Source organism: Lindgomyces ingoldianus, assembly GCF_010093535.1.
Source record: "Lindgomyces ingoldianus strain ATCC 200398 unplaced genomic scaffold BDR25scaffold_14, whole genome shotgun sequence".
Classification (NCBI taxonomy): Eukaryota; Fungi; Ascomycota; class Dothideomycetes; order Pleosporales; family Lindgomycetaceae; genus Lindgomyces; species Lindgomyces ingoldianus.
Window position 1 is genome coordinate 487,851 of NW_022985175.1, and position 16,079 is coordinate 503,929.

Below are 16,079 nucleotides of genomic sequence, written 5' to 3' on the forward strand. Positions count from 1 at the left end.
TTTGTGAGATCCGAAGCTCCACTTCATCTTGCAGTCATTCATTTCTGCTCCGACTTTGTTTAACTTTACACTTAAGATGGCCGTATTCACCTCTATCGCTTGCAACATCCACTACAAACAAAGGAGATGATGCTATCACAAGTATCTTCCTTGTCTCCAACGATGATGCCAATGCCGAGGCACGACTGGGCTCTGACGAACCCGGAGCTCGCTCGAAGCCCTCCCCTCAGGCCCCTCACGCGTCGCATCGGATCCGCACCCCCAGAGGTACAAAACTGATGTACCCCCCTGATTCCTCTTTCTAGCTCTCTCGAACATCTCAAGCTCGTCACAGTCGTTCAATTCAACATGTCGAACACTGTCCAGCGCCTCTCGAACCTCATCTCGCTGACAGTCAACAACATCGCACTCAATCCCATCCTCGCGGCGCCGCTTCTCTTCATACTTACTAAGGGGCCCCCTCAGTTTCAGGAGCATTTGTTCAAAAGAGTTGCAGCTCTAAGAGACCCTGAGAAGCTAGCGAAGATTGTGAAGGGCCTGAAATGGCTGCTCGCATTGGGATTAGTGGGGAGCGCCAACAAACAGCTGAATAAAATTGCGCTGAATGCATGGAGATTGAGGGGCCAGAAGAAGAAGTGGGATTGGAATAAGGAGATTGCTGTTGTGACGGGTGGATGTAGTGGGATTGGACTGCTGGTGGTGAAGGGACTGGTGAGGAAGAACGTGAAGGTCGCGGTGCTGGATATTCAACAGTTACCAGTGGCACTGCAAGGCTGTAAGCTTTGAGCCCAACTTTTCGAAAGAGAGTATGAGTTGATTTGTGGAATCAGATGCCAACATTAAGTTCTTCGCTTGCGACATTACAGACGCTACAGCCGTGAACACGACTGCCGAGCGAATCCGGGCCACAATGGGTTCCCCTACAATTCTAGTCAACAACGCTGGGATTGCCAATGCCCACAGTATCCTTGAAACCTCAGATGAGTGGTTGCGCAAGATCTTTGATGTGAATTTGCTCAGCAACTTCACAACTGTGAAGGCCTTCCTGCCCGACATGATTGCGAACAATAAGGGACATATTGTAACCGTCGCGAGTCTCGCAAGCTTCATTGCTGTAGCAGGCATGGTGGACTACTCTGCCACCAAAGCTGGTGTATTAGCATTCCATGAGGGTATGTTACCTCACCCTGCACCTCTACTTGGAGCGTCTGTTGGCTAATACTCGTGTAGGACTCAACCAAGAGCTCAAGAACCACTACAAAGCCCCAGGAATCCTCACCAGCTCAATTCATCCCAACTGGGTCCGGACACCACTTATCCAATCCTGGGAGAAGGAACTGCGGAAGACAGGCTCAGCGCTGCTAGAACCGCAGCAAGTTGCTGATGCGGTTGTTAATCAGATCGCTAGCTGCTCCGGTGGGCAGGTATTCCTTCCGAGTAATTCAGCGAAGATTGGTGCGTTGAGGGGTTGGCCGAATTGGATCCAAGAGGGCATTAGAGATGGGACGAGTGCGTCTGTGTTGCCCAATGTGGCGAAATAAATAAGAGCAGCAAGAGGAGTAGGTCGGTGAGAGAAAGAAGTATTTTGGTTTCTTGGTTTGTTTATCTTAGTGTATTGGATTCCCCTCATGCTGTCATACTGCATTGGACACTAGTTTATGTGAAGGGGGGTAATATGTTGATGCGTTGGACCCAAAACATTTCTTTCAGAAGGAAAAATTGCAGCGTGTATATATGTTGGTATACACTCAGGGATCTCAAGAATGAATCTGAATCAAGACCCTGGATTCATTGAAACCAGCATCGTGAAACAAAACTCGTTTCAACTCAATATACCCGATCAGGCAGGTTCTTAATCGAGTGTGGGTAGCTGTATGCAAGATCCCGCGCGTGCTTAGCGTGAATGTCTCGGGTGATTAGAAGGGCCGAAACGCGTCGCGAAGTCAGACAGGCGCCTCTCACACTGCGTTGTCCCGCTTTGAACTCTCACACCAATTTCCACATTTGCCTGCACAAAACATCGCGAACTCAATTGACTCTCCTAAAAATGGCCGACACCAGGGAAGACATGCAAATGGACATGCAGGAAATTGAGCAAGAGACATCACCCTCGGACGTCTTTATGGCGCCTTCAATTCACAAGCCGGACATCCTAACAGGAAAATCATATTCCCACTTTTCCCCCATACCGTCGCAGATTGCGGACGACATGTCGAAGGAATGCGTGCTGGGCGTTGACGAAGCCGGGCGAGGCCCTGTTCTAGGTAGGCCCCCCACACCCACAGTCCAGCACCTGGAGCTAACGTATCTACCTTCGCAGGCCCGATGGTCTACGCACTCCTCTACCTCCCGATTGAGCTCCAACAGTCCCTTCTTGCCGACACCCACCACTTCAATGACTCCAAAGTCCTGACGCCCCAGGTCCGCTCTTCCCTCATGCGCAAACTATGCACAAGGGATACAGACCTCCATGCCTCCTGCGGCTGGGCAACGCGACTTCTCTCCGCGCGTGATATCTCCGCCAATATGCTGGCTCCAAATCAATACAACCTCAACGCACAAGCTATGGATGCTACGATAGCCTTAATCAAAGAGGTGCTCGCAAAAGGTGTTAACGTGAAAGAAATCTACATCGACACCATCGGCAGACCCGAAACCTACCAGAAGAAGCTCGAGCGCATATGGCCTACAATCCAAATCACTGTGGCCAAGAAAGCGGACAGTCTGTACCCCGTCGTATCAGCAGCCTCGGTCTGCGCCAAAGTGACCCGTGACGCGGCGTTGGATGTATGCTATGAGCCGTACCAAACTTCGACGGAAAATGAAGATGCGGTCGCGACCGATGCAAAGGGAGAAATTGTATGGGGCTCGGGCTATCCCTCTGATGCCCGGACATCGACATGGCTGAAGGCAAACATGGACCCCGTGTTCGGTTGGGGCAGTGAATGTCGCTTCTCCTGGAGCACTGCAAAGGAACTGCTCGAAGGCAAGAACGCAGATGTGAACGTCGAGTGGCCGGCCGAAGATGACGGTAATGGTTTGCGCATGACTGATTTCTTCAAAGGAGAAGATGGAGACGAGCTTGTGGACTGGTTTGGAATGCGCGTTACAGAGGAGATGGAAGTTTTCTGATTCGTGAACGGGACGCCTGGATGAGTCGCGCGTATTTTCCGTCCAGAGGTAAAGCGAAGAATACGAGCCTGGGATAGGAAAGAGACCGTAAGACCATTTTGACATGCGCTGTGCAGTTCGGAAGACGCTTGGATCTGAGGTAACGGATTCCGGATCTAACAACACTTGGTCCCCGTTCGAAATCCGATGATGCACACACCTCAACCAATGCGCACCAATACCACCCATCCTTCCCGAACGCCTTAACATTCCATGCAAAAGTTTATATTAGGCGGAGAATGCTACGATCAAGTTTCGAATTCAACAGCCGCCATTCTCTTCTTTTGACAGATTTTTTGCCAATGATCCTTTCGGTGTTTCGGACTCGTGAATCATCATTCTCTTATCATTTGGTGGTCCTAACTCTTACGCCCTTCGTCGGAGGCCATATTCACTGGTCACGTTTCAAAATTGTCCGTTAATCTGATAGCGCAATCAGCATCGAAGACGTGCACTGCGAACCAATCTCCATCAATCCAACGTTCATCCTCCGCTTACCGTCTTGCTGCGCCTCCTGGGTCGCAATAAGATCTTGAGGCTCCGCGAGCTTCTCGAACTCCACGTCCTCGCCCCCATTTAATATACTCGAAGCCCATTTTTCCTTGTTCTATCTTTCAAATGTGCATCATCCTCCCTGTCGATCACCTCCCTTGCACTCATACTGTTGCTATCTGGCAACATTGTATCAACGCGCCTCGCTCCAAGATTCACGGCCTAGCTCCTTGCTCGCATATTCGACAGCATCCCAGACCTATCCTCACGAGGAAGCTGTGTTTTCACTGTGGGGGGCCAAGGTTCTTTGCAAGAAGGGGTGGAATTGCGGAAAGAGGGAAGGGAAGTGGAAGTGCGGGTTTGAGGAAGAAAGTGAGTCTTGGTGATCCCGAAGACTCAGGGTACCATAGCGACTCTATTATCGGGGAAGATGAAGTAGAGGACGACTGGAATGGCAATGAGAATAACGAGGATGAGCAGGAGAATGAAAACTGTAGTCCCTGCCACAAACGCCCCCATCGCTCATTCTCTCAAACCATTCACGCAAGGCGAGAAAACGAGAAAGAAAGGAACGAGACCAGGAGAAAGCCAGAGGCGATCCCAACACGCAAACCCTCTTGGCGCCCGAATCTCAAAGCTGAGCTCGCTAAAATGCAACCCCGTCCATCGCCCTTCCCTCGCCGCGAATCCAACGACTCGCAGTTCGAAGACGGCATCGGACGCGCAAGACGGTCAAACTGGCCTTCTCTGTACTCTTCCACTGAATCCCCACTCGCGCCAAACCCTCTCAGGTGCCGTCGAAACGCTGACTCCTTCCCCGTTCTCCAAACCAGTATAATCAACACCAGCTCGCACAACCCGCTCCAGGACTTATCCCCATCATCAATATACTCATCCCACTTCGCCTCGGATTCAGACGTAGAGTCCGACTCTGAACACGGGGAAAATGAGCTGAATGATGGATACGGAAACCCAGCTTCCTTCCTCCAACACGAAAGCACTGATGTTTTCCACGACGATAACGAACCCAGCACATCTGTAATCCTAGCGCAATCTGCGAAGATGGCGAGAGCAAGTCGAATCGAGTTTCATGGAGCACAAGTGCGCGTTCTACGAATTTGATATAGTATGCCTGTTTGTATTCGGGAACTTCGACATTAGGCAAACTTGGGCAAATGATGCTTGCAAGGAAAGGGAGGTTCTTGTTTGATGTGTGCAGCTCGTGTAAATTAGGAGATTGTAGGGATTTTTTCTTCCAGGCAATTTTCAGGCGTTTTCACATATCGTGTTAGCATCGGCTTCGGTGTTGGTGGTGGCGGATGCGCGACTCATGCATGGTTTTCGGTGCGAGGCGTTCGGGGTATTGTTCTTCCACGGGATATCAATAATAGATATTCGGGCCGCGAGGCTGACAGATCCAGGATACATCCCTCCTTCCTTCCATGTTGATATGTAGTAGATTTTTCTACAATAAGTTGTACATATTTGTGTATATAAATGTACTTTGTGTTGCTGGTTATTTACTATGTATGCTTGTATTGTTCGTGACTTTGGCTCCATTAATCCGCAGAGTGTTTTACAATATGTTATCACGTAACATGGAATATAATTAGTGCAGATATTATGTGTTGAATTTCCTGCTGGAATGAGATAGAATGTCAATAAGATGCAAATTTTGGTCCTGACTTACCTCGATCATGTTCCACCTTAAGTAACAAGATGGGGTAGGGAATTGATGCCGTTCACTTTCCTCCTTGAACAGTGCCCGCATTTAAATGTGGCAGAAGAAACATGACTTTAATCCAGGTTCCAGAAGCTAGCATTGTCACGCGTACAGAAATACCTCGTACAGCACTACTCCTCAAATGCACAGATACAGACAGATACAGACACCCACGCCCACGCCCACACATTCTCCCAAACTCCTCCCAACAAACACCACCTTCACCACCATAAACAATCATCCTTCATAAACCCCACCAAACACCCAAGCCTACACATGCTAACTAATCAGTCGCCGCCTATGACCTCATCCCAGGATCCCGAAGATCCAACCCCACGGTGTCCCCTCGTGAACCCCACTCATGAGCATGCCTCAACCCTGCACGAGTCAACGCACCCACGTGGGTCTCAATCGGGCCTTTTCTAGTACTCCGCCAATTTCAACCTCCTCCCGATATTCCTCCTCACCACATCCCTTTCGACCGAAGGTGTCGTCTCTTCCTTGGCTTTGAGAGCCGATAGGAGCATTCCCGCATCGAAGAAGCCATCTAGGAAACAAGGAAATCAGCGGATGAAGATAAAAACGATCGATGAAGGGCATGGAAACGAAGTGGAAGGCGAAGGGAGAACGAGGAATGGGCAGTGGGGAATGATGAAATCTTGTCATCTATAAGGGGGTATATGTGTAGTGTGTAATGTGTAATGTGTATTGCGAGAAAAAGGTGAAGGGGGGTAATGAAGTATAGACGTGAATAAAAAGAAATCTAAGAGAAAGCATGGGGGTGAAGTCTCCTGACCACTGCTTTCGTACACTTCCGCTGAAGCGGTTTAACAGCAACGTGTTTCCGCGAAGTCTGGACAGTGGTGAGAGGCTTAAACGGGGGGGACTGGGGCGGGGTAGGGGGTAAAGCATGCAAGGTAATCTTTGCAACTTGATGGTCGAGAGTCAAGGAAGGGGGAGTCCTACATCCACCGAGACCCTCATCATCAGACTCGGTAATGCTTTCTGTAGCAGGAGTCTGAGTCTTTCCATCCGCGAGAATAATTCGTCCGCGGCTCTTCAGGCGGCCGGCCTTGTTGGGTCGGTCTTCGGCCTCTCGCGCTCGCGAGGCTGTCTTGTCGGCAGATGTTCCGCGACGCTTCAGTTGCCGGAGGAGTTTTCGAATTTCGAGGAAGTATGACTCGAGAGCGTCGATAAAGCGGGAAGTTTGTCGGTGCTTAGACGACGCGCATATGGAGATGCTACCGTCCTTGATGATATATCCAATTCCGAAACCGTCACCAGAGGTAGGCCCGAAACCGAATTGTCGTAGCGAGGGGTTGCCACAATTTGATGTTGACAAGACGGTCGTATTGAGCTTATCCCAGCCAGAGTCTGCGAAAAGAGCGGGCATTGAGTGTTGCACGGGAGAATGAGGGGAGCTCGACAACGATCCATTCTCTGAAATGACAGAGTTGCAGTTTGGGGATCCAACGACTGAGTTAACTTTCTCAGAGACTTCAGGGCTTGAAGGTCGTGTAGATTCATAGCCGTCGCTGCTAGCCATCTCCATGCCCTCTTCATCAATCGCCCGTTGCCATATGCAGTACAACGCATACAGATGTCGGTCGGGGCCTTGCGCTTTCGCACAGTCCCTAGTGATCTCAGAGTGCTTCGTACAGGCCTTGCGAAGTGTTTCGACTTTCGCCGCTGCTGGATTTTCACCCCAGAATGTCCTTACAAAATCTACAGATTCCTCTGTAACTGATCGAACCGCCTCCGTTCTGCCATGGTAGTAAAATTTCGTCATTGCAGGTTCATAAATGCACTCCATCCTGCCGTAGAGGCCGTAGTAAGCAGCCTGGAAAGCCATCTGTACAAAAGCATCTGGAGAGAAACCCATCGATGTCATGAAGTTCTTGCCATAGTGTGGGAACTCAAGGGTCGCGAATTCATTCTGCTGGATCAAATCCGCCAAACGAGTCTCAGCAAATCGCAGGGCAGTGCTCAGCTCAGGCACCATATCCCACTCAAGTTTGTGTGGAGTGGTCTGTACATCGCCGAAGCTGTCTGGGTCTCGCTTCGCTGGGTCAGGGCTCGTGGAAGCCCAGAGGCTTGGTGCGCCTCCATTAATAGTTCTCGCGAATCGGAGGATAGTGTCCGTGTAAACGTCTGAAGCGAACCGAAGGACAGTATGACCATCGACACCTGTGTGCTCAAAGTTGATCCCTGCGCTTCCGTTCTTGCATACGATTATTTGCAACTTATCGTACCAGCGGTTCGTGCATGTGCCGACTTGAACGCCTTTCTCCACCTTGCTTGACCCGCAGAGCATGTTCATGCAGAGTTCTGCACCAGTCGTAGGCTCAGTGTAGTCCAAGCACAGGATGAATAATGCAGAATCGACTATGTTCAAGCAGTCGGAGTTATTGGAGCCTTCTTCCCGATGGAGGACATCGCGTAGACCGGACCAGACCTTTCTATTCTCGGTACTTAGGACACCTAGTGCCCCTTTCGCAGCCTCTTGAATCGGCACTTCCGCTGCATCCTCGATAATGACTTGCAAATTGAGAGCGACATCTTTCTCCGTCATGATGAGATCAGAATTGTCATCTAGGACGTCGAACCAATAGAACTGGCCATGGCAAAGGACGACAATATGCTTCGAGGTCGGGTCCTGGCCAATTTGGCATCCATTTTCGGTCGGTATTCGCGCGGTACCGAACAGCCTTGAATACTGATACATGCAAAGGGGTTGGCCACGAACCGTGTCAGGTGGCAACTCCTCTCTCCGCACTGCTCTAACGAAAGATAGTGCCGAGACAACTAACGAGGCTGCGCGGTTGACTTGATTGTTGCGGGCCGGGGTCGGGTCATCCTCCAGTAGGAAAAACGGATTTAGATTAAGTACCACTGGATTATCAAAATTGAGATACGAATCATACCCTAATGCGTGGTCAATGCTTGTTTCTTCATAAGATGGAACGGGAAGGGTTTAGTTCAGATTGAGATCCATCTGCAAGGATCCTGATGGGTATCTCAACGCCAGTTGGAGATACTTACAGAACTGCTCAATGTAGTTGGCCCTGCCATTGGCATATTTCTTGAGCTTCTCTTGCAGAACGGCTCCATCTGACTTGACGAACTCTTGAACTGACATGATGGTGTCGTGGTGCTCCTTGGGACTTTGAAGCGGCTTCAAGGCTGAGAGGTACTTCTGGCATGACTTGTCGAGGTCCGGTATAGGTAGCTTCGGGAGCCTGTCCTGGTGCGCGAAGGTGATGCCAGGCTTCGAGTGCGGGTTCGTGTGTGAAGCGAGAGGGTCCTTTGCTTCAGCTGGGTAAGACTGTTGACTCTCCTTGGCTGCAGCCTCCGACCTAACCACGCCGTTCACCTCAGTGCCAGACATGACGGTTGCCAAAGATTCGTTCAGGGAACGAGGTTGGGTAAAGGTGCGTACTGCCATGATAAGAGAGCGGATTAGCTAAGCGTAGAGAGGCGAGATATAGGTGCTAATAGATAGTAACCGCAAAGCGCTGCGGTAAAAATAATGACAATCCTGGAGACAGTAGGCCGGCATTGGAGTACGCAGCGCGAGTGGGCGTCCGGTACACCAGTGCAAAGGCATACAGGGAACGAAGAAGCGTTCTTATACCAAACAGGACGAATGGGGAAAGTAGTGTAGGGCGGATACACCCCGCCAGCAGAGGGCAGAGAACATGTGAAACGCGCGATAGCCTTCGTAATATCGGGCAACTTAATCCAAGTAGCAGAGGTAGCGCACCGCCGACTCGGAAGATGACCCGCATATGGCGAGATTGGAGAGATGAGTGGGCCGAAGTAGGGGGACCAAAGAAACGGCCGCGCATAGGAAGGGAAATAGTAGACTTACCGCGTAGTGCTGAGCCCGAGACGGCTGCGGTCTTGGAACACCCGCCAAAGATGAATCGTATCGGGAGCTGCAGCAGTCAGTGTGAAGTCCCACGTTTCTTACCGCGCTATCATCAATCCTGTAACTAGGAATGCCTTCCAAAGGGCAAGGCGACGAGGGTAAAGACCGGAAAAGGTCTGCCGCTGCTGACTCCGGATCAAGTATTAGACAATTTCGGCCAAGAGGATATTGTTTTCGTGAGAGGTTTGCACCGAGGCGCACCAGGAACCCTGCTGGAGAGGCAGCTATCAGTTGCTGCGGACGAGTGGAAGATATCAGTAGTAGGGTGAGCTTTAAAAAGACGCACCGCGCGGTCGACGACCTGGCTCGCCCGGTTAATCGGAGGGTTGAGGGTCGCAGACGGCTGGGCAAAGCGATCTGGTGCTCGTGGTGAGGCAGTCAGGCAGCGTGAAGGCTGAACGAAGCGAATCAAGGAGTGTGCTGGCTGTTCATGCGGTCATTGTTCTCAGATGCTGAGGAGCACGCAAAGCATTCACAAGACATCACGAGGCACGATGGGTGTGGCCTGGACTGCATGAGTGGCTGAAGGCTGGCAATTCACACGGCCCAGGGCGATTGGCTCTGAACCTGCGGGGAAGCCCTGGGCGCTGTGACATCCGTGGCGGGTGAGGCTTTGACATGTGCATGATGGGCATGAGAGGAGGGATCCAGGGAGGGCAAAGCAGAGACAAGCATCGATACGAGCTCCCCCACGCGGAGGAAGGGAAACCCCACCAGCTCACACATCACGTGATGATGATGCAGGCCTTCGACTTCATGTCCGCGAGAATCACGCTGCCGGCACACCACGCCGCGCGCCACAAGCTCGCCATCCAAGTCTGGGTTGCTGCAATCCCCTGCGAAGGTCACTGCCATTCCCGGGACTGGGACTCGCTGTGCATGCCATTCCGCGGCTCTTGAGGGGGTTAAGTGGCCGATGCCCAATGACGGATCTGCTGCGTGTGCTCCCTGATTTTGATACCAGGCCGCATTCCCATCTGCTGCCTTTGCTGGAGAAGGCCCTGATTACCACCACCGACCTGCTTACTCTCGAGTCTGCTGACATCGCGCGACGTGCCCAGCTGTCCGCCGGCGACCTCAGGAAGCTCGTCGATGCCGTTGTCGTCGCCTTGCATCGGGACCTCGGTTTCGGGGGAGAGGAAGGTGTTGGACACGCCTTTCGGTCGACCTCAGGTAATTCACGCGTTCTCGGCGGCGGATGGAGCAGTATAAGCACCTTGGACGAAAACCTTGACGCGGCTTTGGGCGGCGGCATCCCGCCAGGCTACCTTGTTGAGGTTACTGGAGAGAGGTATGCAGAAATAAACGCCTTCTAGATCGAGTTCCTGTACGCCCAATATCATGCAATATATCGTGCCACCGCACAAGCTTTGAGCCTCGCCCGCTCATGCAGTGTGCTAACAGTTCCCAGTGGTGCCGGCAAAACCCAACTGCTCCTGACCCTCCTGTTGGCCTCGCAGCTTCCTCCTCCCCGCGGTCTATCAAAGTCTGCTATCTACATCTCGACCGAGGCTCCTCTCGCAACGACGCGCCTGACTCAGCTGCTCTCCACTCATCCCGTTTTATCCTCGCTTGCACCACACAAACGACCCTCATTATCGAAGATATTGAGCATACAAACGCCGGATCTTGAATCTCAAGAGCACATTATTCGCTACCAGCTGCCGGTGGCTATTCAGCAGCATGGAGTGGGCCTCGTCATTCTCGATTCAGTCGCTGCAAATTACCGTGCCGAGTTTGAGAAGAAAGACGCGCGAGACGGTGCCGCATCAATGGCGAAGCGCGGCACTCAACTCGTGCAATTAGGATCTCTGCTACGAGAGCTTGCACGGACAGAGGGTATTGCCGTGGTGGTCGCAAACCAGGTCGCCGATCGGTTCACTCGAGTCCCCTCGAATACTGCATCGAACGCCGTGTCGAGAACTGCATCTACCAACAGCCAAAGCGCCGATCGTGATATTATGGCCCAGCACACGCCCAATGCCCCACCATCTAGCCAATCTACGCAAATAGATGAAACCATAACACTTAGCCCGGATCCCTTAACACTTGACCACCAGCAACGTTGGTTCACCGGGTGGGGAGATTCACAGTCTGACTCCCTGCAAAGTTTGAAGACTCCGTCGCTTGGTCTTGTCTGGACGAATCAGATTGCCTGCCGTATTGCATTGATGAAGCAACCCGTGTACAGGAGTAGTCCCCTCGTACATGCAGTTGACGGACAGGGTCAGTGGGACGACGAGGAAACCCACATCTCGAAGTGGCGGCGGTGGTTCAAGGTTGTCTTTTCTTCATGGTCTGCGCCGTCCGACGGCCTTGGGGTCGAGTTCGAGGTTCTGAAGAGTGGTGTACGACACATATCTAAGGAATCTTAGAAACATATCGAATAAGATGCATGCGATAATATACACCGCTGCATGTGTTGTACCCCATGGCCTTTTGGGGAAGCAAAAGAACGGCAGTCCCACGCCCTAAACTTGACTCCACTTCGAGTGCTTTCTATTCCTAGGCATTTGAATATCTCTGTTCTAAATGCTCTTCTCCGCATAATACTTCTTTCTTCCAGACTCGCTACATTCTGCATGACCGCGCTTCAGAATTGTGTTTCTAACCCTCAGCTATCATCAGATCACCTAAAAATCCACTTGAATCTCTCTATATCTTCTTCTTCTAATGGTTCACTGTCTATCTAACCTCAGTTCCACTTGATCTATCAAATCTCTTGCTAGTTTTGAGGGAGACGCTCAGAGGATACAGACTTTCGTGGTAAACGAGACCCTAATACCGACTGTTGAAAGAGCGAGAATCCTTCTAGCGAATCCCCTCATCGGCGACAAGCTTCTCTCCTTCGATACCATCATTCTGCTCTACTTTAGTTTTCACATGCTCTTCTCGGTCTTGTTCAACCCTCTAGCAGCCCTCTCTTCTTCTCCCCCTTCCCTCTCCCTCTGCCTTTCTCTCTTCAATCTTAATCTCTCCTCCTTCTCCCTCCTCATTCCAGGCCCCCATTTCACAACTGCCCACAACGGCGGCACCAACACACACCACAAAGCCGCCACAAACGTAAACGTCCACCCCGTCCCAATCCTATCCACCATTGGCACCACCATAGCAATAGCCCCTGCTCCTAGCCAACACCTTGTCATATTCCCAGCTGCGGTTGCCGTCGCCGGCTTTTCGGGAAATAAATCCACCACCAACGTACTCAAAATCGTAAACGCTCCAGTTGTCGCGAATCCCGTGAAGAATAATAAGATAAGGGGTCCTGCGATATGTGTCTTAAACCGCATAACCCAACCAAAAGCCAGGATGTTCGCAGCACCAAGGAGGATTAACGGGAGCGCGATTTCGAGGCGTGCGGCTTCGATCGGGAATGTGGATAGCGTGCGCAGCCGACGAGTATCGGTTGCATCCAGCCCGAGTTTTCTTGCGTAACGTCGGAAATTCGCGTCCATCATTTTACCGGATATGAGAGCGACGATGGAGCCTCCGGCACCAGAGGCGAGGAAGCAGAGTCCGACTTCCAGCGAGTTGTAACCGTAGTTAGCTTCGAGTTGGGAGGGAAGGCCGGCCATGACGGCGTAAAAGCCCGCGAAAAGGAAGCCTGAGGAAATCAGTATGAGGCTGGCTTCTTTCTCGAAGAGAACGGAAAGCGTTTTGATAGGGTTTGGAAAGCGGAGGGGATGAGGGGGGATTGGGGGACCAAGCCAAGATTCGTTATCAGCTATCCGCTTCTTCAGTCGAGGCTCGAGAAGGCATGAGTTCCATTTTGGCGGCCGCTGGGCTCCATTTCCGACGACAGCTCTGCAAGACTCGGGAAAGAAGAGCACGATTGGAATTAGATAAACACCGCTGAAGATAGTGAGAAACCAGAAAATAGACCGCCACCCTAGGTATTGAGTCAGCAATCCTCCAATAACCGGGCCAATACTAGTTGTTCAATTATCAGCATTGTAGAGAGAAGTCAAGAATATCTATCTCTTACGTAGGACCGAGCAGTGCTCCACAGCTCGCCCACCCCATCCATGTTCCTCGTTCATGAGGTGTAGCTATGTCAGCAACGACGGCATTTGCAAGAGCTACCGTGCCACTACTTCCTGAGCTCTGAACGCAACGTAGAATGAGGAGGGCGGCGTAGTTGCTCTGTAAAGCCAGGCCTATGTTTGCTGCGATGTAGATGGTGAAGCATATCAGGTATGCTGGACGACGACCCTCCGCGTCTGAGAAGGCTCCCATGAATGCGGGTGCAAGTCCTTGGAAAATCTAACACAAATCAGGAATCAGATTTATTATTTAGTCGCTTGAGTGTTGGTCATACGCTGAAAGATGTAATCGTTAAATTGATCAGGGAATTTGAAACATGCAAGTCCGATGCCAACGGGCTCAGAGCAGGATAGTAAATGGTAGAAGATATTGGCGAGAATAGCGATGCAAAAGTCAAAATAAAGGCCATAAAACGCTTTTCGTTCAGGGTGAATATCGAATAAGGTATATTCTCGCTTGGTGTGTTGCTCGCATTTCGGACTGCCTCTATATTTTCTTTTCCGACCAGTTGGGATGGAGGTGAACTTGGTTCAACGGCGGGAGAAATCGTCGCCATGTGTGAGAGAAATGTTACAAGTCAAATGAAAGCTGCATTCGAGGAGTGTAGACATGAATCTTCAAAGGACGTATACGAGACCTACAAAACGCTTACCTCATGGGGTTAGGCACAAAAAAGGGAGTAACGGAGCTAGGGCTCTTGGACCATTTAAACCCGAATACCGAGCTGCCACAGTAAAGTAAAGTCACGGGAACTAAAGTTCACTAATAGCGTAGTTATTGAAGAAACAATAATGAAATATCACGGCTTAGTATAATAAAGAGAGCGCTCCACATGATTCCTAAGTTTTTCCTCAAGAGTCTCCCAAGGCCAATCCAACACCGTGGGTATCATCACCACATACAAGCAAAATTTGAAAGACAAAGGATTTTAGAAATTCGTCACAAGAATGTAAAATGAATACAAGAGAAGTGATGGTTGACGTAGTGAAGAGCAGAACCGTAGTGGGAATAGGGCGAGTACTCATGCAGGAAGCTCAGCAGTGAATTTCTTGTCATCTTTCGGCGGTGGAGCTGGGGCTTCACTGGGTAGCTCAGCTGGATGCTGGGATGGATGCTGGTTTTGTTGTTGCTGTGGGTACTGGTATGCATACGCACTCTGTCGGTGATCGGCTTCATGCTGCTGTTGATACCTTGGATCCAATGTCTGATAACCTGGGCTAGGCTGCCACGAGGCTTGCGGGTCAACCTTCTGATCTTGAATACATGACAAGCGTGGGTCTGCTGCTTGATATGGTGGGCTTCCCAAATACGGACTTTGGCTTCCAACTGTCGACACATGCGATAGGCCAGGGCTGTTGAGCGGACTATGTCCACTACCGTTCGAGTACATGCTCAAATGACCCGAAGCGTAGCCAGGTGGCGGAGCAATCGGAATCTGGCCATGACCCATGCGCTCGCCCGGCGCAAGCTCCTTTAGACCATTCAGTCTCTCATTCGCCAACTTCGCCTCGATAATATGCGCCTTCTCTACTAGCCTATCTGACAGTTTCGAATGCGATTCCTTGAAGGTTTTCTTGACAAAGGATATCATCATTATATTGCATTTCATCTTGACATCTTCTCGAATGTATAATCCTTCCCGAGGAATGCCTAATCCAAGCTCAGCAGCTTGCTTTGGCTCCCCGGGAAGATTCCCTCCAACTGTCCATTTGGCGCGAATATCGAGACCCAAGGGAGCATAGACGTGCGTCTGAAGGCCCTCAGGGAGATCGTGGAAGCAGGCGTGGTATGAAATAGAGCCGGTTGCGAGACCGCCTGGAAGGTAGGATACCTTGTCTGTTCATCGGTTAGCATTCTATCTTTGCACTAGGTTGAGAAGGTGGTGTATGAAAAGTACCTTTGATGGTGTACCATGTGGCATGGAACTCTTCGGCCGTCGCATAGCTCGGCGGCTTGCATTTAAAACGTTCCACGACCAGCGGGTTCAGATTGATCATCTCAACATGATCGTGGTATGTATCGAGCACACTCTGCCTCGTAATGCCTGCCGGCAAGGGTGTTATTGTTGTAAAGACACTCGTTTTAGACATAGTGTATCTAGCCCTTGCACTCTTTTTCCAATTTGGCTGCGATGGGTCCGTTTCAACGAGAATCTGGATCTATCGGGCGCGAAAGAAATAGAAAAGAGGGATTGAGGGGAAAAGAGGGCATTGGAAGGAGAAAGGCAGTGTTCGGTGTTGTTTCGAGCCGTGAGGCGTGTCACCCTGACAAGATTCAGCCCCAAGCCACTGGATCTTGACCTAGGACCAATCCTACCCACTTTGACTCGGTTGCTTCGTCTTCCATCCTGCGCCACTAACCTGTCGAAGCAAAAATAAGCTCTTCTAGGTTCTGGGCACGAGTTGGATGCACCCTATCCCGCCATTCTTTCAATAGGATCAAAGAAATCGTCGCTAAAAGTCAAGCCTCCAAACAACGGAATGTACTTGAGAGGAGTCCGAGCGACGACACACCCACACCCGAGCTGATTTGCTGCTGACTGATCCATGATTATTTATGGAATTGGTTTGGAGTGTGGGGAGAAGTGGGCTAGCCTAAACGAAGATCCCGCACTTGAGGTTTCAACGTCAGGTTTTGCGCTATACCATCTTAGGTGGTGAGATGAATTGTTACTGGGTAGGCACGGACAACGAGAGGCGAGAGGGCTGATGCGAAAGA

The 16,079-nt window shown here is 50.9% G+C and overlaps 6 protein-coding genes across 6 annotated transcripts; 3 read left to right on the forward strand and 3 right to left on the reverse strand.

Moving 5' to 3' along the window:
* The first annotated feature begins 59 nt into the window (after window positions 1-59).
* BDR25DRAFT_285807 (dehydrogenase/reductase SDR family member 8 precursor) lies at window positions 60-1,570 on the forward strand. Its single transcript, XM_033688207.1, has 3 exons — window positions 60-775; window positions 831-1,172; window positions 1,231-1,570. The coding sequence occupies exons 1-3, from the start codon at window positions 349-351 to the stop codon at window positions 1,539-1,541; spliced, it is 1,080 nt and encodes a 359-aa protein (XP_033548136.1). The 5' UTR covers window positions 60-348; the 3' UTR covers window positions 1,542-1,570.
* A 477-nt stretch (window positions 1,571-2,047) lies between these two features.
* Window positions 2,048-3,132, forward strand: BDR25DRAFT_285809 (uncharacterized protein; the record flags this gene model as incomplete). Its single annotated transcript, XM_033688208.1, has 2 exons — window positions 2,048-2,264; window positions 2,321-3,132. The coding sequence occupies 2 exons, from the start codon at window positions 2,048-2,050 to the stop codon at window positions 3,130-3,132; spliced, it is 1,029 nt and encodes a 342-aa protein (XP_033548137.1).
* A 657-nt stretch (window positions 3,133-3,789) lies between these two features.
* On the forward strand, window positions 3,790-4,807 carry BDR25DRAFT_342587 (uncharacterized protein; the record flags this gene model as incomplete). The annotated part of the gene is made up of 1 exon (XM_033693744.1): window positions 3,790-4,807. One exon carries the CDS (start codon window positions 3,790-3,792, stop codon window positions 4,783-4,785), a length of 996 nt encoding a protein of 331 aa, XP_033548138.1. The 3' UTR covers window positions 4,786-4,807.
* Window positions 4,808-6,132: 1,325 nt separating this feature from the next.
* Window positions 6,133-9,077, reverse strand: BDR25DRAFT_25582 (carnitine acetyl transferas-like protein). The gene is made up of 3 exons (XM_033686379.1): window positions 8,429-9,077; window positions 6,353-8,311; window positions 6,133-6,239 (listed from the first exon to the last, which is right to left on the reverse strand). Exons 1-3 carry the CDS (start codon window positions 8,829-8,831, stop codon window positions 6,214-6,216), a joined length of 2,388 nt encoding a protein of 795 aa, XP_033548139.1. The 5' UTR covers window positions 8,832-9,077; the 3' UTR covers window positions 6,133-6,213.
* Window positions 9,078-12,286: 3,209 nt separating this feature from the next.
* Window positions 12,287-13,833, reverse strand: BDR25DRAFT_260765 (MFS general substrate transporter; the record flags this gene model as incomplete). The annotated part of the gene is made up of 3 exons (XM_033686670.1): window positions 13,636-13,833; window positions 13,303-13,580; window positions 12,287-13,247 (listed from the first exon to the last, which is right to left on the reverse strand). Coding segments are annotated over exons 1-3 (1,374 nt in total), but the record flags the coding sequence as incomplete, so codon positions are not given.
* A 514-nt stretch (window positions 13,834-14,347) lies between these two features.
* On the reverse strand, window positions 14,348-15,596 carry BDR25DRAFT_342591 (uncharacterized protein). The gene is made up of 2 exons (XM_033693745.1): window positions 15,259-15,596; window positions 14,348-15,197 (listed from the first exon to the last, which is right to left on the reverse strand). The coding sequence occupies exons 1-2, from the start codon at window positions 15,449-15,451 to the stop codon at window positions 14,383-14,385; spliced, it is 1,008 nt and encodes a 335-aa protein (XP_033548141.1). The 5' UTR covers window positions 15,452-15,596; the 3' UTR covers window positions 14,348-14,382.
* Between the last annotated feature and the right edge of the window lie 483 nt (window positions 15,597-16,079).